Source organism: Mobula birostris, chromosome 5 (assembly GCF_030028105.1).
Source record: "Mobula birostris isolate sMobBir1 chromosome 5, sMobBir1.hap1, whole genome shotgun sequence".
NCBI lineage: Eukaryota > Metazoa > Chordata > Chondrichthyes > Myliobatiformes > Myliobatidae > Mobula > Mobula birostris.
In genome coordinates this window covers 116,647,830-116,667,676 of record NC_092374.1, presented here as the reverse complement: position 1 = coordinate 116,667,676, position 19,847 = coordinate 116,647,830, and the positions used below count along the sequence as shown (strand labels likewise).

At 38.7% G+C, this 19,847-nt stretch overlaps 1 protein-coding gene across 4 annotated transcripts in view; it reads left to right on the top strand.

The window, feature by feature from the left end:
• Positions 1-19,847, top strand: part of LOC140197950 (von Willebrand factor D and EGF domain-containing protein) — a 332,457-nt gene that overhangs the window by 64,491 nt on the left and 248,119 nt on the right. For all 4 annotated transcript variants that reach the window (XM_072258606.1, XM_072258607.1, XM_072258608.1 and 1 more), the window contains 3 exons: positions 10,142-10,374; positions 12,430-12,519; positions 15,329-15,473. In XM_072258606.1, coding sequence (XP_072114707.1) covers positions 10,142-10,374; positions 12,430-12,519; positions 15,329-15,473 — 468 coding nt within the window. The remainder of the gene's footprint in view (positions 1-10,141; positions 10,375-12,429; positions 12,520-15,328; positions 15,474-19,847) is intronic.

The following is a 19,847-nucleotide window of genomic DNA, read 5'->3' as shown; positions in this document are numbered from 1 at the left end:
TTCAGAACATCGAACAAATCCATATTTACCATCCTCCCACCATCACACCCAAAACAATTGTTAATCATTGTTGCATCCATGCAATGGAGTGTTAATTGGACTCATGCATATGCAGACCATCAGCGAAGTGCCTATTTCCTGGTCTGTCTGGTATGTGAACCTATTGTTCAGAGCTGCATTGAAATCAAATCCACAATTCAGATCTGAACACTGACGGCTGAAGTTATCTGCTAAATGTGCTGGACCTAAAAATCGCTATAATACTGCAGCTCACTTGTATCTCTAGCCGCTGTTTCCAGTGATATGGCGATTTCCACTGTTCTTTTAAATATGAGATGTTCTTCAGTTAGGAGTTGTTTTTGAATGCATTCTTGTAAGATTCCACAAATAAACAATCTCTTAGTGGATCATTAAGGCCATCACTAAACTGGCAAAGCTTAGGCAATCTCTTCAGTTCAGCCATGTATGCTGAAATGGATTCCACTTCCTTTTGATTCCACTTATGAAATCAAGAGCATACTGCAATCAAGAATGGTATTGGTTCTAAATCTTCCTGCATTACTTTAATGATATCTGCAAAGCTGATTTCAGCTGGTTTAGTCATAGTCATAGTCATACTTTATTAATCCCGGGGGAAATTGGTTGAAGCAGTTAAACTTCTAAGCCAAATGTATGCCTTTCCACCAATGCACTCAGCAAAGTTGGCACTCGCTTTTCATTGGCTATTTGATTTACTTTAAAATGCTACTCAATTCGCTCGGTAAAAAAAAATCCGGTTATCTCTTGTGCAATTGAGTGCGTCTATCTTTCAAATGTAGCCAGCTATTTCTGCTTTTTTTTAAATTTAGGATTATTATTCCCTGTTAGGATTTAAGATTATTAACTCACTGATTATGGACCTGTGAATTTGTCCATTTTCTGCTTGTTAAAAATCTCGACCAAATCTGTCCCTTCTCGAAGAAGCACATGCTGCGCTGTTTTATACTCGATGATTTCTCAGTGTGCCTTTTTTTTTAACTCAAATGTCTCTTTGCACTTCAACAGGTATGTAGTCTTCTTGAGTTTGTTTAAAACTTCATTGTCATCAATGTTATGTTTTGTAGCTCCAAAACATACAACTAATCGAAAGAAAAACGCGTGAAGTCTGGAATGCTTGTGCTTAGTTTCATTTTTACTTTAGCGAAATGTGCACATATGATGTGGTGGCCTGATGACGTATGCTATTCATGCAGTTTTATATATAACCCATAATGAATTGTGTAAGCAACAAAGAATGCTTAATCAAATAATATATTTAGAATATTACTCAAATATTACTGAAATAGTAAATACACAATTTCAGCATATTCTTAAAAGTTATCTTCACTTATATTTGGACTTGGCAATGGTCAGTTTTTACTACATTAGTTGCAGAAAGACGAACTTCCTTCATAATTGGACAGTGGGGCAACCCTCACATTGCACTGCTGAAGTTTAGGAATTTGTGTCACTGCTATATTAGCCAAGGAAATTTAAAATAAGCAATAGTTCTGCCCATGTTAGTGACATCTATGTGTCATAAATAAAATTAAGCTTTAACATTTTAAGACAAACCCTTAGAATTGTTGTTCATTAACAACTCCTTCAGAATATTAAGTAAACCAGATGGATTACAAGAGCTGATTAATTAACCTAGACAGAAAGGCTTTACAATGGGTAATCAAAACTGCCCAACATCACTGGCACCAGCCTACCAGCCATCAAGGACATATACACAGAAAGGTTCTGGAAAAGATCCAGTAGCATCACGAAGAATACGACTCATGCAACACACCCAAAATGCTGGAGGAACTCAGCAGGCCAGGCAGCACCTATGAAAAAGAGTAAACAGTTGACATTTCGGGCCAATGCCCTTCATCAGCACTGGAAAAACAGATGAGAAGTTACCTTACTTGTGGACTGTTTGTCCCATTCCCCTCAAGGTGGAGGCTATGTAGCATCCATGCCAGGATCACTGTGCATCATTCCTAATGAAGATGGTAGAATTTGTCATCGAAATGTCAGTTAAAATTGATACCTGTACCCAGCTGGAAGCCCGAGAAGATGATTCATTATATTTATCGTGTCTTTTTATTATTGTGTTCTTTATCTTGTGGTGATGCATAGGAACTGGAAAACAAATATTTCATTGTCCATGTCATGTGTACAGAAAATGACATTAAACAATCATGAATCTCAAATTTTTCAAGGTTTCTTTAAAGTTCAGACCTTATGCTTGCAACTTGTGGAATCAATTTTTTTGTTTTTTTTAAAAAAAGGTCCATGTCAACCAATATTATCATTAAGTGAATCATCTCATTGCAAGGGGAATCAAAATTAAACTGAAAAAATAGTTGAGTTTGTTTCTGAGTTAAATAAATACTCTGCCAACTTTCTCAAGAGTGAGATTTTTAACACTCTTTAAATTCAGCATAAATTAGGCTCATTTACCTTTTAAGGAGGTATGGTCACTTGTAAGATGTGTCCTCATACTCATTCTCTTGCGAACCTTACATCACTACTAGTAGTGAATATACATGTAGTAGACACTGATCACTGTTGTTTTGCCTCTTTAAGCATAAGGTTGGGTCACAATTGGATGGTTACAGACATTTCAGAGCTTTTATGTACATATTCGTTCTATTCCCTGTGCTTAAAACCTTACATTTGTTCTAAAATTAAAGGGTGTCAACTCTGAACAGGTAATTTGCCTTGAATTTTTCAGGACAGTTTGCTTGTGTTATTTAAGGAGTTGATAGAAATAGGCAGTGTAGATTTGGGGAGTGCACAGCTGGGGCCTGTGCAGGGAAGATTTCCAGAAAATTGATGACAGTCTGACAGTGGCGGTATCATGGTCTAGATGGAAGTATGAGATGGTGTCAGAGAGATCATAATCAGCCTTTGTAAGGCCGATATCAGTTTGCTAAATAGTAAAAACACCACATTTACCTACAGGGATGTTGACAATGTTGGGACTGATTTGAGAGTTTAGCATGTTCAGACAGGAAATGTTTGGAATAAGTAAGTGGAGTGGAAAAATTGAGACAGTCCATTTTACATCAGCAGTTGACAATGAATAATGCTGGTGAAGGCAAGGGGCCAGATTGAGGATTGGGAATTTAGAAGATGGAAGACTGTCTTCAATGAACCTTCACAAACCTCCCTCACTGGCTCTGCCACTATTTTTGTCATTTTTTTTGTCTCTCTTCAGCCCCAGATCATCACAAATATCCCCCTTGTTCCCTTCACCCTACAAACCTGTCCCTCCTCTGCAACTTAATTTCTATCTTTGCTTTATTCTGATGAAAGTTCATCAATTTGACTCACCAGTCCATTTCTTGCTCTACAGATGCTGCCTGGCCTGTTTAGAGTTTGCAGTATTTACTGTAGGTGAACTTATACCCTGCTAACACAAGCTATTGTTCTCATTAGAGGTCACGTTAATGCCAATTTCACTTGTTGATCAAATCTGAAAACAGTAAAACTTCAGGATTCAAAATTGTTTAATGTCATTTCAATTGCACAAATATAAAGGAGTACAAAATAATTGATACTCTGTAGTACAAAAAAAACATCATAATATATAAATATAAATACTTAAGATATACTAAAATTAGATTGATTATATGTCCGTAAGGCAATGCTCGGCACAGGAATGTATGTACATAAGGTGACTCTGACCGGAGATGATAAAGTAGCAATGGTAGGGTGGAGGTGTTGCTCAGCCTTTCTGCTTGGGGAGAGTAATTGTTTCTGGTGGTTCCGGCATGGATGCTATGTAGTTTCCTTCCTGATGCAAGTGGGTCAAACAGTCCATGAGCAGGGTGAATGGGATCTTTCATGATGTTGCTGGCCTTTTTCTAGCCCCCTTTCTGTACATATGTCCTTGATGGTGGATAGGCTGGCACTGGTGATGCCAAGCAACTTCAGCTTACAGAATGGAGAACTTAAACACGTTTCACAAAATGGCAACCTCCATCTTCAAGCGCATGGCAAGAACAAAGACAATAGATCTGCCTGTTTCCACTATCTTTAACCTTTTTGACTTCAGCATTTTCTTCCATATTTCCAATCTGCCATAGCCAACAAGGTCATGAAGTTGTAGGGTTGGAGGAGTGACAAGGCCAGGAAAAGAATCGAAAACAAGGGCCCAAATCTTTGAATCAATGGATTGCTTAATCAGCAACAAACACAAAGCCACAGGACATGAAACGAATTAGGAACTGGCTGCTGCTTTGAAGAGTGTCTGGTTCACACATGATAACGTGAGAGAGACTGGCCAAATGTTCACCCAGAAGGTCTGATAAATAGTCAAAGGCTAAGTTCTGGAACATGCTGCTGCCCTCAAATTCATGCCTGTCTTTCTTGAATGTTTTAGTTGAAATCCTTTCAATCAGGCTTCTGCCACACAGCCAAAAAAAAGACTTGACAACATTCATGAGTAATATCCCAGGTGATCCTTAATAAATTGATCCCTTCTCATTTCTTCTTGGGCAGTCCAGAGTCTTTGATATGGTAATTGCACAATTCTCATCAGCGTCAGGCAGCAAGGATGACTATGATACATGCTGTAGAGAAAACAGTCTCAGTCCAATAATTTTATACCTTCTTTGTGCTACTAATAAAATTAAAAGCTACCTTGGTATTTATTGTCGGCTATTGTAAACATGTCAAAATAAGACACGCTATTTGCCTTTGAGGTATGAGCAATAAATATGGCAAAGTGCTGCATATGGAACACACAAAAGGCTGGATATAATGTTCTTGCATAGAACTGGAAGTAGTATTTTTTATCTGCAAGATGATTAAGAACAGATAGGCTACAGGTAGTATTTTTATTTAATTCATTCAAGGGATATGGTCTTAACAGGCTGAGCCACCATTTAATTACCCATCCCTATTTGACCTTTAGAAGATGGTGGCGATCCCTTGTCTCTGAGATGAGGGTACACTCACAATGCTGTTTGAGAAGGAGAGTCAGGATTTTAACCCAGTGACTGTGAAGGAACTTGCTTTACACTGTTTCTGGGACATTAAAGCAATTTTATGGGTTACCCCATTGTTGTTTATAAAAATATCATAAATTGCCAATGAGTTCAGTTGCCAGCTGTTGGGCGCCCTGTGAAACTCTATGCTGATACTGACATAGTCGGTCACCAGATGTTCTCTGTGGATGTGTATGAGTTCTCATCGTGGTTATGATGAAACACAGCATATGTGAACTCACCAGGGATCTCCAGCATGACAAGCAATATTTTTTTAATCACTGCAACTGAATTAGTTGATGCACAATGATGGTGCAGCATGAGAGTGTTCTACATATGTGGACAGTAAAGTCACTGCAAATCTTCCCTTCTTTTATGCATCATAACCCTAGCAGTAAAGGCCAGCATTCCATTAGCCTTTCTAATTACTTGTGGTACAAGCATTCCAACCCTCATTTTCATCAGCAGGATTCCCAGATTCCTTGTTTCACAGTAGTTTGAGTAAACTCGGTTTATTTCAATAATTATTCCTTTTTTTAAGTTATTCTTTTCAAAATGGATAACCTGATATTGTCTCCTCAGTATACTCCTTAGGCTATCAGTATTCCTTTGCAGGCTCTTTGTTGCCTTGCACTTTATTAATCTGCCCCTCTTTGTGTCATCAATTTGGTTGTAGTACACTTAGTCCTTCATCCAAGTGGCAAAGTATATTGTAATCTCCTCTCTTGGTGGTGATCACGATTAGGGCATTCTGGTGATGTCTGGCATATTTTCCTTGGAATATCTTGCACCAGAAGTATATCTCCGCTATGACCAGATCATCAATAAAAGATGTAAGGAAGGCTTTAATATAAAAAAATAGTATTTATAGATTCCAGAGTAAGCAACATTTTAAAAAACAAAATCAATGATCCAAGCTCATGCATGCCACTACATTTACTTTGCTTCTTTCCTGGAAAGCAATCAGTCAGCCTCCAGACAATGTCATTGTTGATCTACACGTACTTATGCTGTTCTGTGTTGCGTGTAAATTGCTCCTAACACTGTGTAAAGTCTTTCCCAAGTTGATGTTTGACTCCTCTATGTTATTAGACAATAAAAACAAATTCATATTCAAATTCATAAGTCTTCTTCCTTAAACCATTTAATCAAAAGCGTAGTTGGTGTGACCTTCCCTTCTGCCACACGAGCTTTGCTCTTTGCTTTTGAAGCTGTGTGTTATTGCTCTTTCATTCATTAACTGCGTATCCTGTCTTACCACATCCTTTAAGATATGTGTAGTATAAACTCTTGACATGGTGCTTGTGAATTTGTGGGAAAGGTGTGCTCATTATCAGTGATTTCTTTATTTAAAAAGATCCAGTCTTAAGAGGAAAGGATAGAACAGTCATATTTTTACAGCAGTTTTGGCTTTTATATTAGCAAAAGCTGTTCCAGATTGTTAACTATTCATCAATAGATCTAGGTTAGTCTATTCACTATGCAACACAGAGCAAGAGACTCTTGCTCTACATGGGGCTTTAAAAAATAGAGGGTTGTGCGGTAGGGTAACTCTAGGCAGTTTCTAGAGTAGCTTCATGGTCGACATAACATTATGGGCTGAAGGGCCTGTAATGTGCTGTAGATGTCTATGTTCTATGTTCACTTAATTAATCAAAGCTCACTTTTTATTGCCTCTGTATAAACATCAATGTAAGTATGTTGACCCCAGGCCAACAGCTTAAAACATGATTTCTATTGTTCTCTCTGCACCAATATTCACTCAGAGCACCTCTATAGTTTATAACACTGACATAGAGGATCTCCTATATGGGCAAATGATCCTCCTTCTCCCAGCCTCTGGCATGGGGGAATCTTCTTTGCAATAGCTAGGCTCAGGAGTCCTCGCTCCTTTCCCTTTGTTCCCTACTTTTAAACACTTCTTATTGGTTCAAAAGTTGTGCTTCAATCTTGTTAGCTCAAGGTAATCCGACTGAACTCTGTCAGATTCCCATTGGATGTAGCCAAGGGCTACACAACTTGGTGCCTAGGGTGACTTCTTTTGATCTACTAGACCTTGGCTCAAACCAATCAAACACTGGGCTGAGTTGACAAAATTATTTCTGCAAACCTGCTGTTGTACACAATAAACAGCTTATCTGAGAATGATCCCAGATTTAGCAAATCAATAGCAGAAAACTCCTTGTGTCCATGTTCAATTGCTCTGATTAAGTTATCTCAGAGCAAAAATCAGTTCATCAAACAGTTCACAAAATGGAGATTAAAGAGCAGCTTCACAAAATGGCAACCTCCATCCCGTCAAGCACATGGCAAGAACAAAGGCATTTGGTTTGTCTACTCCCATTGTCCTTGACCCATTTAAGTTTGTTCTACTTTAATCCTGTTCTTCCTCTTTCTCACATTCCTTCTCTTTCACACCATTCACATTTTCATTCACATCCTTTCTCTCCATCTCTTCCCTCCTTTTTGTTCTAGTTTGTGCATCTTGATCTTGGGATATTGCATTAATCCTTCTATTGCGATCTTTACAATCTGATCTGTCCTCTTGGTTTCCTCATCAACAACATCATCTGACGAATCATCTGTTTTCATGTCTCCATTGTCTCCTTTCTCTTTGGCCTTCCAGTCATGTAGCTGGGCCTTGGTCTTTACATCTACTTTTACAAGCAGCTTTTTGTCTCGCACTTGAAGTTCATGCAATGATCTTAATGCCCTACATTCCTCCTTAGAACACCTGGCGAATAAAGACACATACGTAAGGCTCCTTTACATTGACAACAGCTCTGCCTTTAATACCATCATTCCAAATAAACTGATTCCTAAGCTCCGGAACCTGGGCCTTAGCACTCAGATCTGCAGCTGCATCTTCAACTTCCTCACAGACAGGACCCAGGCTGTAAAAATAGGGGTCAAGCTCTCCTCTACAATCACTCTGAGCACCGGTGCCCCACAAGGCCGTGTACTCAGCCCCCTGCTGTACTCACTGTACACCCATGATTGTGTAGCCAAGTTTCCATCAAACTCAATATATAAGTTTGCTGATGACACAACAATTGTAGGCTGTATCGTGGGTGATGATGAGTTTGAATACAGAGAGGAAATTAAGAACCTGGTGGCATGGTGCGAAGACAATAACCTATCCCTCAACGTCAGCAAAACAAAGGAATTGGTTGTTGACTTCAGAAAGAGTAGCGGACCGCACGACCCAATTTACATCGGTGGTGCGCAAGTGGAACAGGTCAAAAGCTCTAAGTTCCTCAGGGTCAATATCACAAATGACCTGACTTGGTCCAACCAAGCAGAGTTCAATGCCAAGAAGGCCCACCAGCGCCTTTACTTCCTGAGAAAACTAAAGAAATTTAGCCTGTCCCCTAAAACCCTCACTAATTTTTATAGATGCACCGTGGAAAGCATTCTTCTAGGGTCAATCACAACCTGGTATGGAAGTTGTCCTATCCAAGACCGAAAGAAGCTGCAGAAGATCGTGAACATGGCGCAGCACATCACACAAACCAATCTTCCGTCCTTGGACTCACTTTGCTCCGCACGCTGTCGGAGCAGTGCTGCCAGGACAATCAAGGACACGACCCACCCAGCCAACACACTTTTCGTCCCTCTGCCCTCCGGGAAAAGGCTCAGGAACTTGAAGACTTGTACAGTCAGATTTGGGAACAGCTTCTTTCCAATTGTGATAAGACTGCTGAACGGATCCTGACCCGGATCTAGGCCGTACCCTCCAAATATCTGGACCTGCTTCTCGTTTTTTTTTTGAACTACCTTACATTCCATTTTTTCTATTTTCTATTTATGATTTATAATTTAAATTTTTAATATTTACTATTTTTTTAACTATTTTTAGTATTTAATATTTGTAATCCAGGGAGCAGGAAACACAGAAACCAGTGTCTAATTCCAGTTTAATTAATTTGCCATTCACTTCTGGTGTAAGCCACATTGCTTGTCTGTTGTTAATTTTCACATATTACATCTCAAGGCTACACAATCCTTTGTCACTCTCATCATTATCAGATTTTCCAACAGTAACATGCTCTTTTTGAAACTGCAACTTGACTTTTTATCTTTTTCTCTTCTGTCTGTAGCCCATTTATTTTTGTCTGCCCAACATGCTCTTTGTATGTGTCTGACTTTGTTGCATTTTCTGCAAGTTGCACCTTTAAACCTGCATTTACTTGCTGTATGTGAGCCACAAATGTAACACAATTTGTTTGGCTAGAATGGTTTCTGTTTATACGACAACATTTTGTTCATGCTTGCTTTCATTCCTGCCTGCAATTCAATGATACAATGATGACCCCCATCACCCAGGGCATGCCCTCTTCTCTTTGTTACTGTCAGGAAGGATGTACAAACGTCATCACTTTCAGTGATTCAGGAACAGCTTCTTCCCCTCTGCCATACAATTCCTAAATGGACATTGAACCCAAGTGCACTACCTCACTTTTTTGTAATATATATTTGTTTTTGCATTATTTTAACCTATTCAATATACATTATATATACTTACTGTAATTGATCTGTAATTATTAATCTTTCTGATGTAGACAGCCATCTCTGTTTTTTTAATGATTATTATCATCCAGCACTCTCTTTATGAACCTGTGACTTCTTCCAATTTTGGACTTCCTTTAAAAAAAGCTCGATTGTGTCTTCCCTTCCCAAGACTGTCTCTGCATGTGTTTGGCTGTTTTTTGTTAACTTGCCGTTCTTCTTGCTGTGTTTTTTTTAGTTCAAATGTTTTGCTTTGCTTCAAAAGTTTGGTAGTCATCTCGGGTTTGTTTTAAAAATACCTCACTGCAAATGCTATGTTCTGTAACTTCAAAATATTAACTTAATTCAAAGGAAGACATGGAGTCCAAGAATGCAAGTGTAACTTTCTCTTAACTTTTAGTGAGGCGCAAGTGTATCTCATGGTTGTGTGATGATGTTTGCAATTGAAGTATTTATACATGTAGCTCACAATTAATTATTTAAATGAAGAGGAATGCTTAATGAATCAATATATATACAAAAATACTCAAATATTATTGAAATATTAAATACGCAACTGAGCAAGTATGTATAAATTGTGGAATTTGTGACCACATCAGAAATAAGAATGCTTACATCTTTTTTTTCAGCCAGGCTTCCTAATTTGCCTACTAGGCCACTGATTACACCTGAGTTAGTAGGCACCAGTATCCATCTAAAGTGCGCTTATGTTAGCCCAGCGATAAATGGCAGTGTGGGATATGTGGTGATATGGTCCCGGATTTCCTCACTTCACATGAAGGAAGAGCTAAAGAGAGACACGACCCGACAAATGTTCTCATTTGTGGAGATGGATGGTACTTCTTTAAGGCTGGGGGACACGGTAATGATTTCTATATCAACTATGTCTAGAATTCATTTGTGTTCAAGCTCATTTTTAATCAAAAGGCTGAAAACTGCAGATATTAGAAATTTGAAATAAAGATAGAAGTTGTTGCAAACACATCTGTGGAGAAGGAAACTGTAAACATTTCTTCCAAAGGGTTATCAACTTATGTTTCCTTCTTCACAGAGTATCCCTAGCCTTTTCAGTGTTAGTCATTCTTGAATCTTGTTCCGGTATCTTTGAAAGATCTTGGGATCAGATATCAACAGTAAGGTTATCCTGTTCTGTCCTTGCTTGTTAGTAGCTCCAGTACTGTTTCAGTAAAGGTCAGTGTAAGCCTGAAGAACAAGACATTTGTTTTGACTGGGATTTTCAACATCTGTCATTTTTATTTTGTTAGTTTTCATTCACAGAAGCCAGTTAGAAGATCACATGAAGTGTTCTTTCTCAAACGTGCCTTGGGTTTCATTGGAACCATGTAGGTTGTCAAAGACAGACAGGTTATAGGTTGAAAAATTAAAGTGACAAATACAGGAAGCTTGAGATCTCATGTAGGAGTGAATGAAATGTTTTGCAGTGTCCAACAAACCTCCATGTGGTTTACCCAGCACAGAGGAGATCACTTTGTAGTGTGCATTCATATCCAATACGCTTCTGATTTAAAGAATAGGACAACTTGCTACTGTCATACTTAACATATTTTTGTAGGAAGTGGCTTGGATTATATTTTTGGCTGATTTTCAGTTTATTTCAATTGCGGATTTTACATCTGCTCAGAAATCTACATTAGATTAAGGCATAGTGGAGACTTGACTGGATTGAAAATTGGCTTGGTCATACAAGGTGGGATTAGTTTGGATTGATATCACAGACATCATGGGATGATGGACTTGTTCATATGCTTTACTGTTCTATATTCTGTGCGGCAGTTTATGGCAGAAGGTTTCCTTTCATGAAATATCTCTACCATAATTTGTTTAATAATTTTCTCTCATCAAGCTGGAAAGCTGAATCACATAGATTGGAGGATGTCCTTCAACCAAACTATAATGCGGAAATTAGATAGTCACATGTAAATGATGTGTGGCTTAGAGAATCAGTGCTGTGGCACTATGACTGATTGATTTTCACTACAATCTGTCAAACCTATTGAATAGTTTCCCTGTGCTTCATGATCAAAGCATTAACATCGATATACTATGCTCTTTCCAGTATACTATAATGAGGTTGTTGTTTTATTGAAATATCAGCTGTACCAGATGTTTTGCATACAAGGTTTTTCAGTCCTCAGGGTGTCTAAGCTTAGCAATAGCAGCTATGTTTCATACAGAATGTGAATAAATATCTTTGGATAATAGCCCAGTTTGAGCATGACTGCGCCATCTGGGAGTCCCAGCGGATACCAAATGGTTGCAGATTATTTTATTTAGAGATACAGCAGCCTTAACAGGCCCTTCTGGCCCAATGAGCCCCGTGCTGCCAGATTGCACCCATATGACCCGTTGACCTACGAACCCATAAGTCTTTAGAATGTGGGAGGAAACCTGGGCACTGGGGGAAGCAGGGTCATGGGGAGAATGTACAAACTTCTTACTTAATTACTTTCTTAAGTCAATCACCCCGAATGAGGTAGAGGCTGCCTACAGAGTACACAGTCCTGGGTCAGTCTTTCAAGTTGTGCCCAGGTGAAGCAGATCTTTTTTTCCAATCCCGGGACTCAATCTTTGGAGTGTCTGTTGCTGTTCCTTTAGCACTGGGTTTTTATGAGATGGGATTGCTAGACGCATGCCCAACTTTCCTCCTTCCACAGCCGGGCTGGAGTTAAACTCCTTACTGACAGTGGTGGAATTGAACCTGGGCCGTTGACACTGTTATAGCGCGATGCTAACCACTATGCTGCTGTGCCTCCCCTATGCTACAATGCAATAAGATACAGGCTGACTTCTTCTCTGCAGGATGGGAAATGTGCCTTGTGATAGCATCTAAAATAGTATCACTTTAAAATGTTTACAGGAAATCGGTGATTTCTATTAATTGCATTCTGATTCACAGGTATACTGCAGTGTATCAATTTTCTTGCGGGACTTTCCAGATATACACAGCTCATCCAAGAGTAGTGAACCATTCTTTGCTGGAATTAAGGTGAATGAAAATATTCTCTTTACTTCAATATCTCAATGCCTCTGTAGCACTTTGTGATAGTGTTTGTTGAAGTTCAAGTTAAAGTGGATTGAGGGGAAGTATCCTGTGATTTTAGATCTGGACCTTAGTTGGAGATGATTTATCTCAACCAGTGATATGATCCATTGTATTCAATGCAACACACAGACAAAATGCTAGAGGAACTCAGTAGGTCAGGCAGCATCAGGGAAAAGAGATGTTTTGGGCCGAGACCCTTCTTCAGGAGTCATTCAATTATTGATGGAGAGCCTTTGAGATAAAATATTTCCATTTTCCAATCTGCTTTTTTTACAGAGTGCCAATGTCAATAATAAAATTACAGTTGCATTAAAACACATCTTTTGATGTAAAGTTAAAGTTGGGTGGATTGTCAGATGCACAACTATGTGTACACATAGCTGTAATGTAAAGCTTACTTGCACATTTTCACTGACACATAATGCTGGATATACAACATTCACGTGAAAAGTGTAAATTAAACATAAAATACAAAAAAAACAGTGTTAAACTTTAAAAAAAAATCCACTGAGGCGCAATGTGGTCAATGTGATCCTTGTGTTTTTATACTGAGGTAGTGATTAGGATTATGTAGCTTGAAGAGAAGTAGCTGTCCTTGAATCTTGTGGTGTGGAACCTCAGGCATTTGTACATCCTGCCTGATGATGCTTTTGAGAAGATGGAATAGTCTAGATGGTGGAGATCTTTGATGATAAATGTTACCTTTTGGAGGCAGCACCTATAAAGTATATAAAAAGTATAAAGTATGTGCAGCACTGTGTAGAAGTCTTAGGCTCATGTATCTAGCTAGAGTGCCTAAGACTTCTGCACAGTACTGTAGTAATTTTATCTATTGCACTATACTGCTACCATAACAAAACAAATTTCATGACATACGTAAGTGATGATAAACCTGATTCTGATGTGTGTCTCTATTGTGGACTGAGAGTGGGAAGGGAGCAGGGAAAGGGGAATCACGGTTGGGAAAAGGGGAAGGGAGAGGGGAGGGAGTGAGAAGCACCAGAGAGACATTCTGTAATGATCAATAAACCAGTTGTTTGGAATCAAATTCCCTGGTGTCTCAGGGCTAGGTGTGTCTACACCTGCGCCACCCCTACCCCTGGCACTCCTTCTCTGCCACATTTCCCACACCCCTCCTGCAGTGCTCGACCCTCGTTATTCCCAACATGCTTTGCTCCTGCCAGATTTACAAACTCGCTGTCCACTCCACGTTGACAAATATGGTATTGTTCAGAAGTCCCAGGCACCCTCACTACTGCATATATGTATGTGCCCAAGACTGCTGCACAGTACTGTATATATTTCTGATGGTAAGGAGGGATGTGGTGGAGATGTAGAGGGTTGAGTCCTCTATTCTCTTGAGATTCCTATGTTCTTTGGTATTCAAATTGCGACACCAGGCTATGATGCAACCAGTTGGGATACTTTCAACAGTGCACCGATAGAAGTTTGTTAGTGTTCAGTGACATTCCGAACTTCTTTAACCTTCCAAGAAAGTAAAGATACTGGCGTGCCTTCCTTATTATCTTTGGGCCCAGGACAGATCATCCAACGTGTTAATGCCCAGGAATTTAAAGCAGCTAGCTCTCTCGACCATCGATCCACGAATGTATACTGACACTTGTTCATCCTCTTTCCTCTTCCTGAAGTATATATTAGTTCTTTAGTTTTATTGGCACTGAATGAAAGGTTGTAGTTACAACGCCCCTCAATCTGGTGCCCTTTCTCGCTCTTGTGTGCTGATTCATCACCACCTAAGTGTTCCAAGGCATTCCATCGAAGCAACATTGCAGCCCATAAATGAGGTAGAAGGCTAAAAGATGGAGTAAATATAAAAGATTCACAGAAGCAAGAAACGTTGACTCTTGAACATGAGATAGTCTGTAGATGCTGGAAATGAAGAAGGGTCTCGGCCCAAAATGTCAACTACTTACTCCTTTCCACAGATGCTGCTTGACCTGCTGAGTTCTTCCAGCATTTTGAGTGTGTAACATTGACTCTTCATTCCTCTTCATAGATACTGCTTGGCCTGCTTAGTTCCTCCAACATTTTCTATGTGAAGGTGGATTAAAAAATGGGTTTTCAGAAACATTTTAAAGATTAGAAAATTCAGGAGGGAGGCTGAGGAGGAAATCCGAGCATAGAACCTTAACAGCTGATCGCAAGGGTATAGATGTCACAGCCAGATATAAGGATTGATGATTGAGGAGGAGAGAAGCCATGAAGAGATTTGAAAGCACTTTAAAAATGGTGTGTTCATTAGCAAGCATTGTGGGAAAAAAGACATAGTATGCTTTCAGCAATAATTTATTCTGTAACAGCACCCAAGTTCGAAGGATTGACCACCATAATACTGGAAAATAATGCAGATCATACATAGGCAAAAAGGAATCTGCTTGATTTTTATTCCATTTGTCCACATTCACTGTAATGAGTTACCAGTATGCATGGTCACAGACAAAGAAGAAATTCTGCTTTTGGTTCTTGAGAACTATAAAAAAACTACTGTATGGTATTTTTTTTTAAAAAAAGGCAGACTTTATAATTACAAGGTTGTGTTAATATATAGTGATCTTTGATTAAAACTGAAAATAATTTTTTCATCGTAGCCCTATACAATAATTAATTGAAAGTAATTAACTGGGATGTCATTTGATATGTGGACTTTGTTCTCCAGTGAGCTAATATTTTAAAACTAACTGTTTACTATAGTTGTAAAGTTTGCTGGTTGAAATTGATCTCTTTCACATAGTTTGAGCCAGAATCTTTGCACATAGCTGAAGATGAAAAGGAGCATCCTCTGTCGATCAAAAGTACTATTCCTATCCCTTGCCTGGAGAACAGCCAGAATCTAAACAATTGTAAATTAACTCTGCAGCTAACCATCAATGACTCAGGTAAGAATTAAGGTTGTGAGTGAATGCAACAAATTGGATGTTATGTAAATTGTGGTTTAGCAAATGATAAAATTGGTCATACTTTCATTGTTTGGTGTTAAGTCTTTTCATGAATTGAAACATTCTTGCATGTTGTACTTCATTTGTTTATTCCTATTAATGAGATCTTGTTTTACGCTGCACTTCTTAAAACTTAATTATTTGCTGAACATGGAATAGGCCTTTCTGACCCTTCAAGCTGTGCCGCCCAGTGACCCCCAATTTAACCCTAACCTAATCACGCGACAATTTACAATGACCAATTAACCTACCAACCCGTCCATCTTTGGACTGTGGGAGGAAACCGGAGCACCTGGAAGAAACCCTCGCAGTTACAAGGTGAATGTACAAACTCGGTACAGACAGCGATAAGAATTGAACCTGGGTTGCTGTACTGTAAAGCGTTGTGCTAACCTTATCAAAATAGTTCACCTATTTCCTTTGATGATAAAGAGTTATCTGAATGTGAAAAAGATACCAAAATAATATATTGAACAGATTTTCTTTATCCACAAAATATGCATTTATATGCTGTATCAAATACTTGTAATCTCTAATTCAACAATTCAGATGTTAAAAGCATTTTTGCATACTCCAAAGATGTAAAAAATTATCTTGTATTTGCTGATGTCCATATGAAAGCCCATTTAAACAGTCTTTATTTTGATATTTACATTGCCAAGTCTGTATGAAAATAATGTGATGTTCCACATAAGGATGTTGTGAACAAATTTACATTGGATTTACTGACTTACATATGAAAGCCAATTTAACCAGTCTTTACCTTTGCACTTGCATTGCGAAGGCTGTTTGAAAATATTGTGATATTTATCAACATGTATTGTCCATCTCTCTGATAATGAGAAAGAAACTGTAATGCTCTCTGCTCTGGACTACAAATTACCAACATGCAGCTGTCTAAATTAACACACTTTTATATAAATTGGTCTGAAAAGCATGACCAAATCAACTAGTTAAAATAATGAGCAATATTTATAGAAGAGCACTCGATGATTTCCAGTATTTTTTTTTTAGCAGGTCTTTTGCTCTGTAACCTTAATTGCAAAGTTAAAAACCAATCAGCAGATTTGGAAAACAAAAATAAAAATAACATTTCTGGAAATATCCAAAGATCAGACAGCCTTTGGTGAGAAAAGTAGTTTAACTGTTCAGGTTGATGACCTTTGTTGTTGGGTTCTGAGGAAAGATCATTGACCTGATACATTAATTCTTTTTCACTCTCCACAGATGCCGCCTGACCTGCCGAGTAGTTCCAGAATATTTATTTTTAAAAGAGTGTAAAATTATTTGAGCAAGACACTGAACAAGTAATCATTTACATAACCCCTGCTGGTGCATCTCTGAATCAGTCATTCATTTCAGATTCCTTTAAACTGATAAAATTACTTTGGCCATTTGTTTCTCCCTCTGGCGATCTTTCCAGTGTAAAACATGTTATAAAAATCAGTTATAGAGACCTGGGGTGTTTCAGCTAAAATATCTAATGGCAGAAAAATGTTTGTATAAGGCAGAATAGAGACGTTAAAGTGTTATTGTAAATGTGAAGATTTTATTATAAATCACTAAGCAGTTTGGGAATGGGTATATTAGAATTGGATTGCCAAGGATGAAGTTTTTTTTTTTGCAATACAATAATATGTTTCCACACACTAGCTTATATCAAAAGAACATAACAAGTTTGAATTTTATTGAATCAACGTTAATAAAATGTATTTTGACAGCTGAACAACAAGCACAAGCAATCAGGGCTAAAGTGCAAAAATATAATTTTCCTGGAAAGGAAGGCATTTCGGATTGGTGTGTTCTTCATCTCCGTCAGACCTTGAACATTAGCTACTTCATGTACATACATTACAGAAAAAAGCCATTCACCCCACCAAGTCCATGCCAACACACAAAGCACAATGCCATTAGTACCCATTCCTTATTAATATTTCTCCGTATTACTGCAGCTTATTCTCTCTCACAAATGACCATCAACTACTATGGTTCTTCTTAGAATTCATCTACAATGAGAGTAATTTACAGTAACCAATCAAGCTACCTGCATATTTTGAAATGTTGAAAGTAAGCAGGGCAACTAGAGGAAGCCTATGTTTCTACAGGGGTCATTCAGGATCAAGTCATAGCTGGTCTTATTGTAACATCAACTCTCCATTCATAGAGTCATGGAAAAGTACAGCACAGAAGCCCATCTAGTCTGTGCTGAACCATCTAAACTGCCTAATCTCATTGACCTGCACCCAGACTATAGTCCTCTATACCCCTATATTTGTACATTTGGCAGACACTTCACCTCCTGCTTATTAAGAAACTTTCTCACTTAAAATATTTAAAGGAGAGAATTCCAAATATATGTGATCCTCTAAGAAAAAATTGAACTCATCTCATTTCTTCAATATTTTAAACAGTGATCCCCTTGTTCTCCATTACCCCATGAAATGAAACATCCTCTCCATTTTTAGAAACTTGTGTATTTCACTCATTTATTTCTCATTCATATAAACTCCAGCAGGTCTCTTCAGTCTTTCCTCTGAAGGCAAACAGCCATTCTAGGTGGGAAGACTCTGAACTGTTTCCAACACATCTACATTCTTCTTTAAGTAAAGAGACTGGTACTATACATAAATTTCAAAGTAAGTTTATTATCAAACTACATATATGTCACCATACACAGCACTGGGATTTGTTTTCTTGTGGCATTCTCAATAAATCCATGACAGAGTAATAATCTCGACAGAATCAACGAGAGACTGTACCAACTTGGGCATTTACCCAGTGTGCAAAAGACAATAAACTGTGCAAATACAGAAAGAAAGAAAGAAATGATAATAAATAAATAACCAATAAATATCAAGAACATGTGCTGATGATAGTCATAGGCATAGTCATAGTCATACTTTATTGATCCTGGGGGAAATTGACTTTCGTTACAATTGCACCATAAAAAATTAAATAATAATAAAACCATAAATAATTAAATAGTAATATATAAATTATGCCAGAAAATAAGTCCAGGACCAGCCTATTGGCTCAGGGTGTCTGACCCTCCAAGGGAGGAGTTGTAAAGTTTGATGGCCACAGGCAGGAATGACTTCCTATGACGCTCTGTGTTGCATCTCGGTGGAATGAGTCTCTAGCTGAATGTACTCCTGTGCCCAACCAGTACATTATGTAGTGGATGGGAGACATTGTCCAAGATGGCACGCAACTTAGACAGCATCCTCTTTTCAGACACCACCGTGAGAGAGTCCAGTTCCATCCCCGCAACATCACTGGCCTTATGAATGAGTTTGTTGATTTTGTTGGTGTCTGTTACCCTCAGCCTGCTGCCCCAGCACACAACAGCAAACATGATCGCACTGGCCACCAGAGACTCGTAGAACATCCTCAGCATCGTCCGACAGATGTTAAAGGACCTCAGTCCTTGAAAGTAAATCCATAGTTTGTGGGGACATTTCAATGATGGGGCAAGTGAAGTTGAGTGAAGATATTCCTTTGGTTCAGGAGTCTGATGGTTGAGGTGTAATAACTGTTCCTGAACCTGGTGGTGTGAGTCCTGAGGCTCCTGTACCTTCTTCCTGATGGAGGTAGAGAGAAATGAGCATGTCCAGGACCGTGGGGGTCCCTGATGATGGATGTTGCTTTACTGCAGTAGCGTTTCATGTAGATGTGCTCAATGGTGGGAAGGGCTTTACCTCCCCGGACTGGGCCGTATCAATTACTTTTTGTAGGATTTTCCATTTAAGGCCATTGGTGTTTCAATACCAGTTAGTGATGTAGCCAGTCAATATACGCTGCACCATACATCTGTGGAAATTTATCAGAGTCTTAGATGTCATGCCGTATCTTCGCAAACTTCTCAGACAGTAGAAGAGCTGCCGTGCTTTCTCTCTAATTGCCCTTGCGTGCAGGACCCATGCAGGTCTTCCAAAATAATAAAACAAAGAAATTTAAAGTTGCTGGCCCGGATGCAGTCCACACGCAGATGGACCCTGGATGTAGTCTCACCAATGCCCTATATAACTGAAGCTCTATCTCCCTACTTGAGCATTCAATTCATTCATCAATAGACAATAATAATCTGTTAGACCATAAGACATAGGAGCAGAATCAGGCTATTGGGCTGATTCATGGCTGATCCTTTTTTCCCCACCTCAACCCCATTCCTCAGCCTTCTCCCAATAACCTTTGATGCCGTGTCCAATTAGGAACCTATCAATTTCTTCTTTAAGTACAGCAACCTGGCCTCCACAGTTGCCTGTGGTAACAAATTCCACAAATTCACCACCCTCTGGTTAAAGAAATTTCTCC